The 19,955-nt window shown below is 56.7% G+C and overlaps 1 protein-coding gene across 1 annotated transcript in view; it reads right to left on the bottom strand.

Annotated features, from left to right (window-relative positions):
- The window catches only part of COL23A1 (collagen type XXIII alpha 1 chain), a 261,421-nt gene that overhangs the window by 19,156 nt on the left and 222,310 nt on the right, over window positions 1-19,955 (bottom strand). Inside the window, exons 6-8 of the mRNA XM_059698141.1 lie at window positions 4,305-4,331; window positions 2,933-2,959; window positions 1,274-1,300 (exon numbers count right to left, since the gene is read on the bottom strand). Coding sequence (XP_059554124.1) covers window positions 1,274-1,300; window positions 2,933-2,959; window positions 4,305-4,331 — 81 coding nt within the window. The remainder of the gene's footprint in view (window positions 1-1,273; window positions 1,301-2,932; window positions 2,960-4,304; window positions 4,332-19,955) is intronic.

The raw sequence follows: 19,955 nt of genomic DNA, 5'->3' as shown, positions 1-19,955 counted from the left end.
AACAGCTGGGTCGCTAGGGAAACAGCCTGGCCAGCCCTCATCCCTGCTCTGGACTCATAACCACCCTCAGAGTCATGAGGTTGCAGAGCTGGGACAGGGACCCAGCCCAGCCCGCCTGGGACTGCAAAGCCCAGCCCTGCTCTCTGCACGTGCCCCCCTTTCCTTTCATTCCCCCATGCACAGGGCCCGTCTCTGCTCCATGCCCACCTCCAGCCACTGGCTACAATTTCCACCCCGCAACCTTCTTAGAAACAACGGTGAATATGCCACGTTTCTGCCTTTCTCTGGGCAGCTGATGCCTACCTCTCAGCCTCTGCAGTGAGGCTGTGGCAAAGATGGAGAGGGCCACTAAGTGGCCGTCTGCCAAGACCCACTTTTGCAGGCCCATCCCACCTGGGTCTCCCCTCTGCTTCAGCTTCTGTTGAGGAAACCCCTGCTTCTGCATGAGGCACCTCTGAGTCCTTGGTCCCGGGGCCACTGAGGGCCAAGGAGGTCTGGCTGAGGCTCCCATCTGCTGTTCCATGTGGAGTGCTGGGTACCCACTTTTATGATTGCATTGAAGCTTCACCACAGCAGCTTGGGGTAGAAGCTGTCACCCCACTTACCGTTAGAGAAACGGAGCCTTGGAGGGGAAAGTGACTCGCTCAAGGTCACTTGGCTGGTAAGTGCAGAGCTGAGCTTGGGCTCAGGGCTGCTGACCCTACAGCCCTCCTCTTCCTGGGGTGCTGGCTGTCCTCAGGAAGGTCAGCCTCTGGTCTGAGACCAGTGCCAGCCCCCTGTCTGCCCATCCACAGTGATAGATGCCATGGGACGCCTGGCAGAGACTTCCATCTGTGCCAGACCCAGTGGCCATTTAAGTGAAACCGTGACGCAGGGTATACTGGAGGTGGGAGGCAGGGCTGCTCACTCACCTTCAGTGATAAGCGTAGGGCTTGCTTTATCCATATCTATAAAAGCCTAAGTGACCGAACGACCAAACGACCAAATGACCAGTTGCTATGATGTGCACTGACCACCAGGGGGCAGACACTCAACACAGGAGCTGCTCCCTGGTGGTCAGTGTGCTCCCACAGCCAACCTCCCTTGGCCGGCCAACCTCCCTCGGTCCGTCCCCCCTGGTCAGCTCCAATCAGCTCCGATTGGGACTGGGCCAGATGGCCCTGATTGGCCCCAATTGCAGGCCAGGCTGAGGGACGAATTTGTGCACTGGGCCTCTAGTTATAATATAAAACAAACTGTGTAGGTGGGGGAGGGGGTCTTGCTCAGTTCTTACCCGGGGTCCAAAGTCTCCTGGTGCACCCTGGGAACAAAAAACAGGGAGATATGTCACCACCGCTTGGTGACTTCACATATATCCAGCTTTGCGCTCAGAGTGTCATGTACATGGTCTCATCCACTCTACCAAAAATCATATGCAGGCTCTATCCTCCCCCGCACCCCCCCCCCCCCGCCATTTCTAATGAGGAAATGAAGGCACAGAGGGGCTAAGTAGTCTGTTCAAGGCCACACCACTAGCAGATCCCAGGGTGGTCTGTTATCTATTGCCAGCCCTAGACATGGCGGAACAGAGATAAGCCGCTCCCACTGTGCCCTCTTATGGCACCAGCACAACATGGAATTCCTGAACCACGGAACAGTCAGGAATGATAACTACCTGATTGTTTTAAGTCTCCAAGTTTGGGGGTAGTATGTTATGCAGCCATAGATGCCAGGATACCAATTTCTCTCTGGTTTCAAAGTCCCTGCCTTAATCATTTCTACGACTCAGTGGCATCAGCCAGAACCAGCGGGAAGGCCATCACTGCACCTGCCAACCGCACGAGGGTCTCATTGTCCACAAAAAACACGCAGACTGGTACCTCGGACAGTCTTCCCATGGCTCCGTGAGCCTGGTTTACATTTACAGATGGAGAAACGGAGGCCCACAGAGCGGGGCGACTTGCCGAACGCCACACAGCTGGTGGAAGAGGAGGAATGCAAACCTGAGGCTCCAAACGCCGGTTTTGTGCCTGCTCAGCTCTCACGGGGGACTGGAACACTGGCCACGGGAACTAAGTGACCCCCAGTGGAGTTGGGGTGTGGACACGGCCCAGCCCAGCTCTTCCCTGGAAGTGCCCAGTCTTGCCACACCTGCGTCAGCCCTGGGACACACACATTTCCTCTCTCTCCTGCTCTCTAACGAGGCACTCAGAAGTCTCAGCCCTCCAGGGCCGTGGCTGTGACATTTAGCACCAAATGCCAGGAAGCCTGGGCTCAGGGCTGCTGACCCTACAGCCCTCCTCTTCCTGGGGTGCTGGCTGTCCTCAGGAAGGTCAGCCTCTGGTCTGAGACCAGTGCCAGCCCCTGTCTGCCCATCCACGGTGATAAATGCCATGGGACGCCTGGCAGAGACTTCCATCTGTGCCAGACCCAGCGGCCATTTAAGTGAAACCGTGACGCAGGGTATACTGGAGGTGGGAGGCAGGGCTGCTCACTCACCTTCGGTGATAAGCGTAGGGCTTGCTTTATCCATATCTATAAAAGCCTAAGTGACCGAACGACCAAACGGTAGGGGGCTGTGTGGATCCCAGGGGCAGCTCTCTGCCATCTGTTTTCCTGGCAGGCTTCCTCCCCACAAAGAATGCCATCCACAGTCATTGTTCAACCCCCCCGGCTTTCCTGGCACCGCCCCCTTCATAATTAATTACTGGGCAGGCTGCTTTGAGTTTTGTTATACTGTGGTGTCTGGAGAACTCAGGTTTAACCTTCCGGGCACTTTACATGGTCCAATGTAAGCCTTGTAACCATCACAGGAGGTAGGCACCAGGGGAAAAGGAGGCTCCAGGAGGGGATGTGACGTGCCCGCGGTCACACTCTGGAATGGGGTTTGGAGGCAGGTGTCTGGCATCCTTCCTCAGCCTCCTGTGTCTGGACAGCCTCCAGCATCACTTACCTTTTCTCCCTTGGGGCCGGGAAGTCCCTGGAGAAGGAAGGTGGAGAAAGAACAGCAGTGAGTGAGGAGGACGAGGCTGGCCCCTGCCGGCTTCCCTAAGGCTTTGCCTACAGAAGGGCCTGTGAGGCGGAGCAGAGCTGGGGGCGGCCAAGTGGAAAAACACACAGGACTGTCAGTCCTTAAGGAGGCCGCCCGTGCTGACCCCAAGGGAGCACCACATCTCAGTCCTCAGCATGAGGGACACGGGGGGCTGGAGGTCACTGGCATCCCCTCTGGACAGAGGCACATCTGCTAGTCACTCCTCCCAGAGGGCAGAGCCCGCCCTGCTCAGCACCCGTTGTGCCGGTGCCGGTCAGGGGCCCCTGCTCGTGGAGTCTGGGGAATGTGCGTGTGAGCGGCTCCACGCAGGCCCTGGCGGCTGCCTTCACCCTCTGGCTACAGGGGAATGTTTTTCTCTCAGTCCTGCCCAGTTACCAGGCCTTCTAGGAAGGTCAAGGCACAAGGCACACTGTGGGGCTCAGTCCCTGGGGTGAGGGCTGGACCGTTGGTCAGGGACTGACCGGCTCCCTGGCCTTCATCCCTCCCCAAACTGTCCACTATCCCTTCAACCAGTAGTGGGTTTGCTTGTTCATGCGTTCAACAATTCGCCCACCCAGGTTCTTTCCTCCATCCTTCAATAACGCACACATTATGAGTCAACTGTTCAATTATTTGTCAGTTCATTCATTTCTTCACTCGTCTGTTCAACCACTATCATGTACTCATCCACCTATCCTCCCACGCATCCAACTGTTTGTGCAATCATTGGTTCATTACCTACTTTGACCGTTCTTCCATCCATCCATCGCCCCATCTCCCCACCCCCCCATCCCAGTATTTATTTAACTATGTTGTCACCTGTGCATCTTATTAATTCTGCTGAGGACGCCTGTGGACCGCAGGCTCCTGACCCAGGTTAGAGAACTCCTCAGCCTCATGCCCACCATGAAGGTACTGAGACTGCCTGGGGATGCTCTGTGCCTGGGGCCTGCTGGGAGGGGCTTGTATGCTTTGAGGGCTGACCAGCCGCTGGGACAGTGCTGTCTGCAGTTCTTCACATCGCCATCACAGTGTGGAGGGTTAATGTGCCTCTGATAGGTGAGGAGCCTCAGGCTTGGGAGGTGAAGAGGCCTCCCCAAGGCTGCACAGTCAGCAGATGGTGGAGCTGGACTTGAACTTAAGTGTGATGCCCAAATGGCTTCTCTTTGCACTGAGACAGGTTCTCAGTGGATCTTTCTTGCTGGCGCCCCATGGTCACCCCCAACCCCACAGTGCCCACCATCCCAGGACCACCCATCCCAGGACCACCTAGAATGGCCCTGTCATCACTTACTGGCTTTCCATCCAGACCCAGTGGTCCCTGGGAAATGAGAAAGAGAGAGCAGAGGTTACACACGGGAAAGGTGTCATGATCTAGAAGACACTATTGAGTGACAACAGTCCAAAGCCTGTGCCAAGCCCGTGGTCTGGGTACGTTTCACACAGATTTGGGGTGGGAGCAGCTGGGTGTTGTTTGCTGCTCCCTTCCTCGGGTCTAGGCACAGAGCCCCACTTCTCCCAAACCACCCCCATCTCCACCCATGGGCTTGGGCAGGTGACCGCATCCCCTCAGCTGGGATGGTCGGTTCAGGGACTTTCGAAGGTGGCACTTTTGGGCAAGAGGGCTCTTTCCACCGGATGGAGCTCCTGGGGCACCAGTGGCTTGAGAAAGAGGGAACAGAGAGGAAAGCAGAGCTGAGAGACGGAGACAGGGCAAAGTGCTGGAGCTGAAACCACCGGGCACTCTTCTCTTTGCAAATAAATTTTCCCCTTAAGCCAGCTTGAACTGAGTTTCTGCCACTTGTAATTTGTTTTGAACGGAACGTATGTGTTCCCTAAGCCACAGTATGATGTTAGGGGGTGGGGCCTCTGGAGGGGATCAGGTCATGAGGGTGGAGCCCCCACAAATGGGATTGGTGCCCTTATAAAAGGGACCCACAGAGCTCTGTTCTGCCTTGTGAGGACACAGCGAGAAGCCCGCCATCTGCAACCCAGAAGACGGCCCTCCCCAGAATCTGATCTGGCTGGCCCTGATCTCGAACTTCTAGCCTCCAGAACTGTGAGAAAGAAATTTCTGTTGTTTATAAGCCACCCATTCTGTGGTACTTTGTGACAGCAGCCCACATGAACTAAGACATAACTAGAAGAGTCCTGAAGGTTCTTTCAGCTCTGCATTGCTGTGGCCTTCACAGGTGAAAGTCAAGGCTGAAGGAAGCAAAACACAAGGGCGAGTCCTGAGAGCTGGGGCATCTCCCAGGCCCCTGCGGGCTCTGTGGTGTCTGCAAAGGGCCAGTGACCGAACCCCCTCCACACACCCAGCAAAGCCTCACTGAGCGCTACCCTCCCTGTGGGGTGTGCAGGAATACAAGGGGGAAAAGGGGTGTTGTAGACTCAGCCCGTCTGCTCCCTGTAGACCCCTATCCTCCTTTCGATAGCTAACATCCCCTCACCCCATGCACACTTCACCCTCGACTCCAGCAAATGACCTAGGCAGCTCCACTCCCCCGAGCCTGCTGCACACACTGCCTGCCTCTGTGCACCATCCTCGGCTCCGTCACCTCCTCTTCCACAAAGAGGCTTTTCCACGTTCCAGACTCAGACCATCTGTCCCTGTGCCCACCACGTAGTCTAACTGTCCCACGTGAGACACATATTGTTAACGTGGGGTCTGCACAGGCCCTCTAGTAGATCCCGGAAAAGGGTCTGCTTCCCACCCCGTGTTCGGATGAGGCCTGGCCAGAACATGTGCTGATCAGTGTGTACAGAGTCCCACCAAGGAAAGGTGAACCGTGTGCAAATGCGCACAATACCACGTGGAGAGCGGGGGCAGGGCAGGCAAAGAGTCCCGCCAATTCCAAGCAGGGAGAGGGTCTGTTGGCTTTGAGGAGACTGGAAAAGATAGGGAGCTCTACCCTAGGAAAGTAACATTTGGGGATTTGAACATAGCAAATATGTGTGTGTGTGTGTGTGTGTGTGTGTGTGTCACTGTGGGCAGAGAGAACAATCCAGCAAAGGCAGGGAGGAGGGAGCGTGCTGGGGCGGTGAGCGGAGGGGCAGCTTGCCTCAGCATGGCCTCCGCCCTGGTCTCTCACAGCAGCACAGGGGTTTGCCCTGCACTCCCCGTGGTTCCAACAGTGTGGCTGCACTCCTGGCCCAGCACTGGGGTCTCCTGCGGCCAGAGCCAGGCTCTGCCATTCGGCTGCCCTGTGTCCCTGGTCCCCCTGAGCTCTCTCCTTCTTTCCCCTCTGCTCCCTCTGCTTGCAATGCCCTTCCCTGCCCCTGCCCCTGCCCTGGCCCCTGGTGAGAGGGACTCCTCCTCGGAGACACTCTTGTTCTAGAAGACTTTCCTGGCCCTCCCTCCGTCCTTGGGTCTGGCACAGCCTGGAAATTGGTACCCCGCCTACTGTGTCTAGTGGTAAATGACCAGTTTCCTTGGCTCGACCTCTAGGCCGCCCTGAGCAGCCAATCTCAGATTCCCCAGCCCCGAGAGTGGCCACCCCTTGATGGCCACTCAGACCAGGGCCTCACTCCAGGCAGGAACCTGGGCAGATCTAAAAACTGGCCTCTTAAGTGCTTCTGGCCACCAGCCTCACTGTGGGGGAGAGTGTGGATGTGGGGGTGATGGCCTGGGGAAGGAAGGAGTGGCCTATTCCAAAGACTTGGGGGCCCAGGCCCTGGGGGCTCCTGTTCTTGGTAAACCCCAGCCACAGTTCAGGTCCCATCATCTGAGATCCATCAGTTGGCTGGTCTCCTCTTGGGGGCTCCTGGCAGTTCTGACTCCTGGATTCACATGCCAGAGCCCTCCTCTCTTCAGCAGTCCCCTAAAATGGGCCCCGCCCCTGCCCCCATGCTCAGGCCCTGCTAGGCCTCCTCAGGGCCATGGCCCCATGGGGGTTTCTACCCTGACCTCTCATGTAGGCCCAGCCTCGGGCCGCCACAACACACACGGGGCCCAAGTCCCCTCCGGTGTGGCTCCGTGACCCACACACCTGGTCTTAATCATCACAACAGCCTGAGGCAGGTGGAAACGGGCCCAGCCAGGGGAAGACCTTGCTTGCCCAAGGCCACACAGCCAGGAACAGGCAGGGCTGGAGCTGGACAGCACTTCTGTTCTGTGTTCTCTCTGCACTTAAACCCTGCGGCGAACTCCCTGAAGATCAGCCACTCTCACTCCCAGAATGCCTCTGTCAGACCTTCCCTCTCCCTCCCACCGCCTACTGCACCTCGCCTGCCCTGGCCACCTTGCCAGTGTGGCCGCCACCAGAGACTCTGTGCCCAGGCCCTGGGTGCATCTGTAAGTCCTACTGAACTGAGCCCAAATGCAGCCCCAAATCTGCCCTCTATAAATCTGCATGGATTACAAGACACTAAGGTGCAGCTTAGAACTAACTAAGGTTCTTTCCTCTCCATGTGCCAGGAGGGAAGACACAATGGGCCTCACAGCCATCATGTCACCGGCAGTGGATGGGGCCTCAGGGCCTGGATGGTGTGACGCGTTCAAGATGCCCCTGATCAAGTCCAGTGCAGGGCACCCTGCCCCTGGGGGCCATAGAGAGGGAGACTCTCCATGAATGCTCCTCATTGTAGACGTGACCGAGGCCTCCGTACCGCCGTGGCCCCTGCCCTCACAGCAGCCCCGGGAGGCAGGCACCATGGCCGCATCTCACAGATGAGGCAGAGGAGTCAGTGGTTGTCCAAGGACTAAAATCAGCCCTACTCTCCATGCAACGCTCCCTCTCCTGCAGCACAGGGTAGAGGGGTGACAGAGGGCCGTCCTGGGGGACTTGTGGGACAGAGCCTCACAGGCCTTGCCTTCCTCCCGGGATTCCTGGAACATCTGTCTCCCCCACGAAGCAGATCCTCCCCAGGCAGGGCTAACTGAACGCTCTTCCACCCGACCTTCTGCCAGAGAGAGTGCTGGGTCAGACAGACAGGCCTGCTGAGTGGCCCTGGGAGAGCCAGTCCACCCTTCTGAGCCTCAGCCCTTCTCCCCAGCAGGGATATTCCTGCTTTGGCTTCCCTCCCTCGGGTCTAGGCGCAGAGCCCCACACATCTCGGTCCCTGTGCGCCAGCTGCGCCCAGGACTTTTCAGGATGTGAGAAGCAAACAGGCCTGGGGCTGCACTGGAGAAGCAGGTCAGGCAGGCAGAGTCCCCCATCCTTCCCCATCCGCCCTGCTGCGCAGCCCCTACCTCCCACAGGGACCAGAGTACCCTTGAGCCTCAGTTTCCTCATCTGTAAGATGGAGGTCATGCCCATCTCCTCTCAAATGACAAGTTCCCCGGGTCCCAGGCAGTCCCCAGCTTCCTCTGTGTCCTCCTCTCAGACCCACCGGAGACAGGGGACCCTATAGCAGTGATGGCAAACCTATGACACACGAACTCATTTTTTTGGTTGATTTTTCTTTGTTAAATGGCATTTAAATATATAAAATAAATATCAAAAACATAAGTCTTTGTTTTACTATGGTTGCAAAGATCAAAAAATTTCTATATGTGACACGGCACCAGAATTAAGTTAGGGTTTTTCAAAATGCTGACATGCCAAGCTCAAAAGGTTCGCCATCACTGCCCTACAGGCAAGCTGACACAGAATGGGGTCTGCACTGGCCCTGGGGATGGGAGTGCTGGGGAGTGACTCTGTGTGGTCCTCCAAGTGGCCAGCAGGGGGTACCAGCTCTGCCTTCCTACCTCCGTCTGCTCACGCCCTCACACCCCGGAGTATTTCCTGAGCAGCATTCCACAGGCCGTCCTTGGAGAAAAATTAATAAGATGGCAAAAGAGAGGAGGTTTCTCGGTGGAAGTCTGGGACGTGGGGTATACGGGCTCCACAGCTGGAGCGTCTCAGTGTCCCTCAGGAAACGGAGCCGGGGAGGAGGCTGCAGCAGAGGGCTGTGCTGAGGGCCCCACACCGGCCGGTGGCTCCAGCCTCCTGACCCACCAGCGAGTTACCTGTTGAACTGAACTCAATCAATAAACTGGCCGTGTCTGGATGCAGACGGCAGTCAATGCTCAGACCAGCGGAGCTGGGAGACGGTCCTGCTTTCTGGTTGTAGTGAATGGTGATGGCTCTGCCAGGGGACGGAGGCCTTGAAATGCACCAGGAAGGGGCCCTGGATGAGGGGGCTTACCAGGATTATCAGTCCAGGGCCCAGCAATTACGGCCCAGATGTTGACAATTCATCAAATTACAAGGCTGCTGGGGCCCGGGGCCTCGGCCGGGTTGTGCACATTCCTGAGTGAAGGCTCTCTCATTAGGGCCGCCAGCGTATAAGGGGTGGTGGGGGTGGTGGGTGGGGGACAGGCCCTTGGGGTGGACCGGTTCCATGTGGTGCTGATTTCTCAGGCCAGGCTGTTTGCACACATGCTGGCCACAGCAAGACGGTGGGGCGGAGCAATTGTCCAGACGTGAATCCTGCCTTTGGGAACGGGAAGGAAGGACCCTCTCTTCTGAGTTCCAGCCTGGCTGCAGCTCGAGCCCCAGTGCGCAGCCTGGCACCCGGCTCCTCCCGGGGGCCCCTCCCCGGGGCCTGGGGCACTCTGCAGGGGGCTCTGCAGTCACCTAGTGCGCCCCACCTCGCAGCAGGCGAGGGGACTGCGGGGCTGTAGCGGGGACCCGGGGATCTGCCCTTCACTCGCTCCTCGGCCTCGCACGCTGCCGCCTTCCCACTCCTCATCTGTACAGCGAAAGGCCGGGCCTGGAGCCAGGTTTGATTTGGTCCATGCCGTTAAAACAACAAAAACAAAAACAAACAACTCACCGAAGTAGTTGCTACATTTTAAAATCGTGACAGTTCACATAAACATCCGGAGTTTGGACTTTTCTGGAAAAGCTGAAGCCCTCGTATTCCGGGGCCTCCATGCCTGGCAATGTCCACAGGGCCAAGGGCTCCTCTGGCGGGTCCCGCCCAGGCCACAGGGTCTGCCCTCCCGACGCCTCACGCCTGGCCCGCTGCCCCATGGAGTGACAGGCCAGTGCAGAGGGGCACCTGGGTTTGTAACCCTTGGCCTAGAACAGCGGTCGGCAAACTGAGGCTCGCGAGCCACACGCGGCTCTTTGGCCCCTTGAGTGTGGCTCTTCCACAAAATACCACGTGCGGGCGCGCACGTACAGTGCGATTGAAACTTCGTGGCCCATGCGTAGAAGTCGGTGTTTTGTGGAAGAGCCACACTCAAGGGGCCAAACAGCCGCGTGTGGCTCGCGAGCCGCTGTTTGCCGGCCACTGGCTTAGAACATCTCCAGGTCCCTTCCAGCGCTACGGTTCTGTGAGGCCAGCAGCCAGCTGGCTTCTATTTTGGGAGAGAGCACGCTCTGTGCTGGAAGCAATTACCCGTGTGGCCACATTATACATCACGGCTAGAAGAGGTGGTGCGATGCCTTTGAACCCGTCCTCCAATACCTGCTTAAATTACACATTTGCCTGTTACATAATTACCCTGTCAGGTCTCAGGAAAAACTGTTCCCGGGTGGGGTGGAGGGGGTAATGGACTCCCCGAGGGTGTGGGAGAGTGGAAGGTGGGCCAGTGAGGCGGGCTGTCTGTCTGTCTGAGCGGCCTCAGGGCCGATGTCTGCAGCTCGGGCGGGTCTGATGGGAGACACCGGACGTAGCAGACAGGCCGGGCACCCGTTTTGGTGGCCACCTGCTGGGATGGCGATCTAGCAGGACGGGGAAGCAGCTACTAGAGGGTGACAGTCCCGGGGTGACATGATGAAGACAGTCTAAATAAAGAGAGGCAGCCGTCCTGGGACAGCACAACTCAGAAGATTCGACTGAGAGCTGGCATTTCCCGGACACAGGGCACAGGGTGACCGGGGCAGCTGGCAGCCAGCAGACACGGAGGTTGTCTGCAGGGACCCCGCTGCCCTGGCCATGCCCAGGCCACACCTCTGCTCTGCACCTTCTGCCCCAGCCTTAGTCTTTGGGGCCCTCAGCGCCTCCCTCTGGCCTCTCTCAGGTTTGATCATCAGGCCTCTCTGAAAGCTGCCCCCGGGGCTGCGGGCTCTCCTTGGTTTCCACAGACAAGACAATTGTCATCCACTGGTAATGAGCCTTCAAGAGCGAAAGATTTCATGTAAATCTTGGATTTCTAGCCTCTCTTGAAATATTGGAAGATGTAATGATCGATCTGCATGGGCTGAACTGGGCACCACCAGTAGATGGGGCATGTGCCCCCAGTTCAGCCCAGGCCCCACTGTTCCCCACACTCCTGCACCCAGCCTCCCTCACTTTTTTCTTCACCTGGCTGCCCCTGCAAGGCAATAATGAGCTTGTGAGCCTGCAATTCTGGCTCTGAACCATCTCTCTAAGCTGTGGCCCTCTCTCTGGTCCTCCAGCCGCCCCTGCCTAGGACTTGGCCTTTCTCCTGGACCAGCCTCCGCCAGCCTCCCTGCCTCTGCCCCACACGGCCAGCCTTCCTGACTCCGAAGTCACGGGGACGTCCTGAGTGCGATACCCCTGCCCTGCAGATCTCACAGCGAGCGGCACAGCTTCTCTGGAGCCCTTTCCTCCTCTAGAAACTGGGTGGGGTGGGGATGAAATGGCCCCCATAGCTGACTGTGCCCGACCTGGAGCGGCACCCAATGGGACAGTGAGTGACTGTAATTCACTGGGCCAGTTCTGGGGGGAGAGTCCAGGAAATGGGGTGGAGCTAAAAGACAAACTCCTTTGCCGTGTCATCTGGACGTTGCCAACACGGAGCACAGCCCTGCCAGGTGGGTACCATCATTATCCCCATTGCACAGATGGGAAAACCGAAGCTCGGAGAGGCCAAGCATGGCCAATGAGGCTGGGGCTTCGACCTGAGTCTCAGGCCTGAGCCCTGAGTGCTTCCCACCCCACCATCCCCCTGGGGCACACCCTCCCCACCGCCCTTGGGCAGAGCCTCCCCCCCCCACGTCTCCTTGGAGACCCACATGCCACCTCTGAGAAGCCTTCCTCACCCCCCTCACCCCACAGCACAGCTTCTCAGTTACAGACCCACTGCTGTCTTCTCGCCACCTCCCCGGCCACAGTGCCTGTGCCTGAGGCTCCAGTGCCACCACTGGCCTGGCTCCAAGGGGTGCCTATGAGTGTCCTCCCCTGGCCCCCCATGCTGGGCTGTGCCATCCCGTCCCCCTGAGTGTGGGTCTGAGCGGCCCCCAGAAGGGAGGCCCCGTTAGTGGAACAGCTCCCCGCATCTTGGGAGATGACACACCTTCCCGATAGGTGGGTGTGCAGCCCCGACTTGCACACCTCCAGGGACTGGGAGCTGCTCCCTGGGCAGCCTGATGGGTTTGCAAAGTTTTTGTTTAAGTCTGCCTCTCCCAGGCTGGGTGTCACTTCGAATTCCCTCCACTGTGTGGCCCCTGGGAAGGCAGTCACCTGGCCCCATGCGGCTGGGCTCCCAGGGCTACCCGCCTGTCGCCTCCACCCTCACTTCTTCTCCCTCGGCAGCCTGGCCTGTCTTGGGAGTGCCCTCTCTCTCCGACCTCTGCCCCCGCCTCCCTGCAGCTCCCCACTTGTCAGCACCTACCCAGCTTCTGACCTTGGCCCGTCCCTCCCTTCGGCCCCCTGAGCCCAGTAGGCTGGGCCCCTATAGTAGTTACAGTTCACAGCAACCTGTACCTTCCTGGCCTTGACCACCATGCACAGGGAGGTGGCACTTCCCATGAATTCCGATTCTCTCTCCAACCCAACCACAGCCTCCATGGGGGGAGGGCCCCCAGACATAGTTCTCGAGATGGTATCTCAAATACCAAACAAAGTCCCTCATATGTAGAGAGAAAACAACAAGTATTTGTTGAATGAACGCTCAGGCGGACGCCTCTATGAACGAACATGGTTTCCCACCGGCTCCAGGGCCAGCTGGGGAGCACCAGAGGGCGCTCTTGACCCGGGGAAGCTGCTCTGGGCGCCGCTGACTGCTGCGTTCAGCCCTGGGCCTGGGAGTGCAGCCAGGACGCTGGGCATTGGGGACACTGGCTAGAGAGGGACTCCTTCGGCCTCCAGGGCGCCCCCTGCTGGGGTCAGCGATCATCACAGCGGCAGGAACTGTCACGGAACCCAGCCTGTGTGCACAGCGCTGGGCTTCCAGCTGCTGAAGAGAGTTAGGGAGGTGCCTGCGGTCACAGAGCCCCAAAGCCCAGCTCTCTCCACCGCATGGACAGGGCAGGGTCCAGCCCCTGGTTTCAGGAGAAGCTGGGTGGGCCAGCTTCATGCCAAAACACCTGCTTTCTCGCGAGTCTATCATCCGGAATCCCTGCCTTTGCCTCAGTGACCAGTGCGGGTCTGAGAGCACCCTCTTCATGTAATAGGGGAGTGTGTGTGTGTGTGTGTGTGTGTGTGTGGGGGGGTGCTTTGCTGCCTGGGGCAGCAGGAAGAGGTCAGCCCACAACCAGTCTGGAGGGTCCCATACTGCAAAGAGGTCGTCACAGGCACCCAGAAGGCCTGGACGTGCTCTCCTAGAGCTGGACTTGGGAGCAGGCACCGCGGAGGCTGAAACGGGCTGGGGGAAGAGGGAGAAGCTGCAGGGGGTGAGCCAGGCATCCGGGGACTGAGAGCAGCCAGCACAGGCCTGTCTCTCAGCTGCCCCACACTCAAGGGGACGCTGGGGACACAGCATGTGCTCCAGGCAAGAGGTCCGAGTGAATGAACACCTGGGAGGAAAGGCCAGCGGGGTGGCCCTTTTCTGAGGGCCTGGCTGTTTCCCCGGCTCCAATCTGGGGCTTTCGCTTCGGGAAATCTGCTTTCATCCTGTTCCCGCTCCACCGGGATCCGGAGAGCTGGGGAGCGGCGCTGCAGGGGTCAGATTCAAATGAGATGTAGGATGTCAGACCCTAAAAACAGATGAATCTGGGATGTCCCAGGGAATCATTTAACTCATTACATTTTTACAATCAAAGCTGTTTTTGAAACCACGAGAGTGCAAGAAATTTGAATGTGTGCTGCTCTGTGGTCCTTCTTTGTTCACTTGATTAATTCCAAACAGTCAAACTGAGTCATTCATTTCGAAATTGGTCCCAGGTTGAGGCCCTGCCGCACGGGTCACATTTCAGCTCGGAGCTGCTGCCGCCCGGGGCCCAGGCTGTCGGGGCTCCCATGACTGCTCCGAAGACACTGTGCAGCTCTCCCTTCCCGCGACGCCTGCGCAGTTAGCCAGATGGGTCCTGGGCGCTGTGCTGGGCGGCTGGCGCTGCCGGGTGTGAGGAGTGCTGGTTCTGGTCCCTCACCTTAATGCAGGCTTCAGCCGCCAATGATTGCAACCGCCTCCTACCTGGACCCTTTTCCACATGAAATGCCTTTCCATGTTGTCCTCCTGCCAAACTCCTACTCATCCCTCAAGACCCTTCTTCTGTGAGGCCCCCCCTGTCCCAGGCAGAGTTAGCGCTCTTTCCTAGCGGGCAGCAGCCCTGTCTACGTGCTCTACAGCCCTCCCCACTGGGGGACAGTGGGTGGGATGGGTGGGTGACAGGCTTTCATCTGTGGTCAGAATCCCAATCGAGGTGGCCAGGCCCAGACAGCCACTTAATCAAGTAGTTCAGAGCCCAAATCAGTGGGGACCTACGAGCACTTGCAGAAATGATGTGTGCTTCCTAGTGTCCTCTCAAGTGTCACATATGGGGCAGCTAAGAGACAGGAGACCTGTGCTGCCGTCCTCAGTTCCCAGATGCCTCGCTCACCCTCTGCAGCTTCTCCCCCCCTCCTCTTCCAGGCAGGTGGTAGGAGGACAGACCACCATCTGGGCCATAGGGGTCTGCAGGAGGAAGCCAGGCCCACACATTTGCCACTGTGAGATCTGGAAAAGTGGCATGGCTACTATAAGCCTCAGTTTTTCAATCCGCGAAATGGGTACAAGTCATAATGCACAGGGATGGGATGTGCTTTGAAACTGAAGTGCTGTATAGATCTGATTCCTAATGTTTTCATCCAGGCCAAGCCTCACACTTTGCAAAGGTGGACACAGAAGCCCAGAAAGGCTAAGTGACTACCTAAGGGCAGGGGTGGGACCTCCATCACAACTGTGGTCCCCTGTTTGGCTCTGCTCCACTCAGCTGCTCCTTGATAGGACAGGACCTGACATTTCATCATGAGGGGGATATTTTTCTTCCTAATTTCTAGTAATGACTATGACACAGGTGTATGAGTGAGGGACAGCAGAGAAGGTGGAATGGAGAAATGGATTCTTCCTTAAGTTAGACTTGTTTTTTTTCTGTGTGTGTGTTTTTGGAGAGCAAGAAAGGGTCTTAAGAACTTCATAATGAGGTGGACAGCAGTGCACAGGGAGAGAGCTCCAGGGCCAGGTAAGAAAAAGGTGAGGGCGAGAGATGGAACATTCATTCTAGACCTGCTTACTGGTGGCAGTTCCTGTGATGGAGGAGAGACGGCAGCCTGGGTGTTAACTGGGCTTTCTCGTGCCAGTGGGCTTGTGTCTCAGCCAAGCCCTGGCAGCCCCTGAGCTCAGCTTCCTTGTCTGTCAACTAGGGCCGATACCATCAGCCTCCCAGGCGGAGAGCACGTGAGAGCGTGCACACAGCAAGCACTCAGTAGGTGCGCTTGCTTCCTGGCATGATGGAAGGGCTTTGGGGGATGGGAGGGGATAGTCCTTTCTTCCGGTTCCTCTGGAGGGAGACTCTCTGAGCCCTTGGCTCCATGCTACATCTCTGGGGACAAGTGGTTTCTATAAATACAGAGCCAGGGTTTTCTGGCCTCCCACCTCTCACTGTGGCCTCCAAGATTCTACTCGATGGAGCCCTGGAGACCTCCCTGGCTTTTCCTTCTAGCATCTTCCCATCACGTGCTCGCTCACCCCAGCCACACTGGCCTCGCTGGACACATAAAGCTTGGTCCCAACTCATTACTTGTGCACTTTCCTCTGCCAGGAGCTCTTTTCCCCTCAAGATCACTGCATCTTTTACATCATTTAAGTCTCAGCTCACATGCCATCTTCCCCAAGAACCTTCTGATTATTCAATCCATTTCCAACGTAAACTGACTCATCCACGCAGCCAGCACTCGCATCACCTCCCTGCTTTATTCTCTTTCTGGTGCGTGTTATTGTTTAAGCTATCTTGTTGGTTTATTTTTTTACCTGTTTGTTGCTTCTCCCCTCCCCACTACAGGGAGAGGCCTTGTCTCTCTTGCTTGGTGCTGGCCCAAAGACCCAGAAAAGCACCTGCACAGCCACTGGTGGATGGGAGGGCACACCCACCCCCCGCCCCAGGGCCACAGCCCCGCTGGCATGCGCCGAGTTCCACGATGCCCATGCACCTCCGGCCTCACAGCCTAACACCTTCCTCACTGTCCAAATGCAGAGAAATCTTAAACCCTGGAAAATGTTACCCAATACACATTTTTTTCCAGGAAATGTTTAAATTGCATTCTGAAACTGTAAAATAAACCAGAAAACCACTAAAGTTCAATGTTAAGAGCTAGAAAGGTCAAATGCCAAAGAGGAGGAAAAGTGAGGCTTTTGCTTTGTAAATAGGAGATGATGTGAGTGCTAATGTTTCCTGGACAAAAGTCAAGGGATAGGCAAGATGGAGTCCTGCATGAGAGACAAGTTTTCTCATCTTGTGCATAAGCCAGAGTTTGGAGACAAAAATGGGGATTGTGATAAGAAACCTCCAGGAAATTCACAGTGACACCTGATGGTTCCTCCCTCTCTGTCCCATGGCAAACTGGCTGGGTTACACCCCCCACCCCATGGCTCCCCAAGGACTGCGACTGGGTCTGATTCATCTTTTTGGGCTGCAATGCACAGGGCATGGCATACCTTACAGATTTGTTGAACAGAGCCAAGCCTCCTAGTCATGAGATGGCTAAATCACTTTATCAATGTAAGTGCTGATTACTGCTCCAAAATGCAAGAATGCGGTGCCCAGTGCTCCTCTGCCGGTCCCATCTTGGACTCACCATGTTCTGAGCTCAAAATTCCCCTGTGCTGCCAATTCCATTGTCTGCAGTCCCTGGACCAATTGGGATTTGAAAGCTCTTAAACCTGCAGATTTCCTCTTTAAATGCTGTGCCTGCAATTCCAAACGCTACCACCAGGTGGCAGTTAGAATTACAGAAGCCTTCGAAACCAGTTTAATCTCTAAAACTATACTTCTAATGAAAACACACCCTAAATTAAAACAAGATACATACATACACACATCTATATCTTAACTTATCACATTGGCATCGATTTAAAAAGTATGATAATACCCACAGTTGGCCAGGGTTTGGGGAAACACGTAGCGTTCAGACGCTGTTGGTGGGAATGTAAATTAGTGCAGCCTCCTGGAGGGCAATTTGGCAATACACATCAAAAGCCCGAAACATGTGCAAACCCTTTGGTCCAGCAATTCAACTTCTAGACATTTATCCTAAGGACATAATCATGGAAGTAAGTCTAGATTTATTCCCAGGATGTTGACTGCAGGGTGAAAAATTGTCACTATCAATACTATAACTTGGAACCTGGTTAAGTAAATTATATATGATAAAATACTATGTAGCTATTACATCCTATAAGAATTCTTAATGATGTGGAAAAATCTCATGATACATTAAGTGAAAAATATCAGCTACAAAAAACATGTCCCCGGTAATCGCAGTTTTAGACTAAGAAATACAGACACAAACTTGTGCATAAAAAATGCTGGAAGAACAAACGCCAAAATATTGACAGGACTTGTCTGTGGGTGGTAGGGTCGCGGATGACTACTTTTTCCTTTTCTGTGCTTTTCTCTATTTTGGTAAGTTTTTATAATAAACACGCTTCTATTGTCATCGGCAGAGAGCCATTAATGAACCCCTGTGGCAGGAAGGACGGACCAGCCTCTGTGCAAGATGCCTGTGGACATGGGACCCCAGCCCGTGTTAGTCTGCACCCCACCCCACAGACGTGGGTGGCTCCTATGTCCACCTCCCCTGCCCCCCACTATCAGGCCCACATATGGACCTGGTTTCCGCTGGTCTTGCTCAGGGGAGGGGCCAGCCTGGATTAATCCAGAAACGCAGCCGGCAGTCTCCACCATGGCCCTCTTGGACTCTTTTCTTGCTCTTACTTCCCCGTAGGACGTGATTTGTTTTAGGCACAAACTACAAAAAAAAAAAAAAGCCCTCTCTGAGGCTGGTTTGAAGTTCACTTTGCAACTGCAGGGCCTCAAACTGCAGGGCTGTTTTCTTCACCAAACGCAGCCAATGTTTGCTGGTGGGTCGCAATGATTTCCCAAGCTCATCTTTCCTCCACCCTCCAGCTCCGTGGGTGTGATCTTCCCATGTTCCGAGAGGCCGAGCAGCCGGCCGAGTGTGCACAGCTGAGCCAGGACCCGACTGGGGTCTGACCGCCGGGGAGCCCCTGTGACACTCAGCACACGAGGTGCCTCTGAGGCGGCTCCGGCCCCTTGCCCCGGGAACTGGCCCAGCCTCTGGGATGACCACATGCAGAGGCCTGTAAACAGACCCCAGGCGGAGAGCCAGGCCCTCCACGGGCCAAGAGTGGATTTCAGCTCCAAACATGAGCCCCGAGAGCCTCCTACCCTCCTGTCCACATGGGCCCCCTTTCCCTGCTGTGGGGCAGCCAGGAGGGGTGTTGTCCCCGCCCTGTGGCCCTCATGGAAGGGCCGGCCCTCAAGGCAGGGCTGCACGGAGGGTGCTTGGCGGCACACAGCGGGGTCACAGGCTGGCTCCTGGGCTGGAGGCACAAACGCCCAGGCCCAGCGGCGAGCAGGGCCAGCCCTGCCAGGGAAAAGGCCCAGTTTGGTGAGGAAACAGTGATGGGCCTGCAAACTGGGGCTGGGCAACCTCAGGAAAAGGGGTGACCCAGCCCTGGGGGTGTGACACTGGCTTCCTGGTGGTGAAGAGCTGGCGGGGCCACAGGCACTGACCAGAGCTGCCAGCAACAGCGCCCTCACCTGCCTCCTTCCCAGAAAGCTGCTAAGTTCACACCAGATGGTCCCACGGCATGCACGTCGGCCCCCGGCCTCCTGACTCCCACATTCAGAGCCCCGTCTCTGGCCCAGGCTGGGCACCAGGCATCTCACACACTAACCCCCCCTCAGGCGAGATTCCCCGCAGTCCTGTGCCACCCCATGACCTGGCGACCGTCGGCTGTGACCAGCAATGTCTGGGTGCTCCAGGAGTGACCTCAGTTTCCCTGAACCCCAGCTCTCCTCTTCACAGGGAAGGAAATGGAGCCTTAGGGCAGCCAAGTGGTTCAATCCCTGGATTCGACCCTCGGCTGCCTCACTCCACACCCGGACTCCTGCCTGTGGCCCACAGAGCCTGTCCCCTCATCAGCCAACGTCCTCTCTGTTGCCAGGGGGAGGGGTCCTGGGTCACCACGTACTCAGAGGAGAAGACAACGGGTGCCGAGGGAAGAACCCCTCACCAGCCTCCAGCCACCACCCTCGGCCCTTATTATTATTGTCATTAGTTATTATTTTTAACTCTCAGCCCAAGGACACAGGCATCTACAGTCAGGAGTCAGCTGGAGTGTAAGGGTGCGAGGTCGCCTGGAGGGCGGGACTGGAGGGTTCTGGCAGAAAGCTTTTAGTCCTGAGCTGCTGGATCGAAGAGTCCCACGACCTGAGGCTGAAATATTCCAGCAAAAGCCTGTGGTTCGGAGGCTCTAGCTGCCATGCAGGATCCTCACTCCTCCCTAGTCCAGGGGGCTGCGGGGAGGCGGGGGGCCCGGCCCCCAGGTGCTACCTGGCTGGTACGTCACGGGGACCAGGCTGCTGCCGCTGGGGGAGCTGACCCCAAACGCTACTCTGAGCCCAGCGTGGGCCACTCTGAATAGGAGACCAATGATCCCAAAGGCCCCACTGAGTCCCACGGGGTCTGACTTGTGATGGATTTTGCATCACTGTCACCTCCGCAGTCTCATTTACTCCCAACTCCAATGCTGTGAGGGAGGCCTGCACCACCCCACTTCACCGAGCAGGAAACTGAAGCTCAGACAGGTGAGCGCCTTCCCCCA

This window comes from Myotis daubentonii, chromosome 5 (assembly GCF_963259705.1).
Source record: "Myotis daubentonii chromosome 5, mMyoDau2.1, whole genome shotgun sequence".
Taxonomy (NCBI): Eukaryota; Metazoa; Chordata; class Mammalia; order Chiroptera; family Vespertilionidae; genus Myotis; species Myotis daubentonii.
The sequence above is the reverse complement of the archived record's forward strand: the minus strand, read 5'-3'. Positions and strand labels throughout refer to the sequence as shown.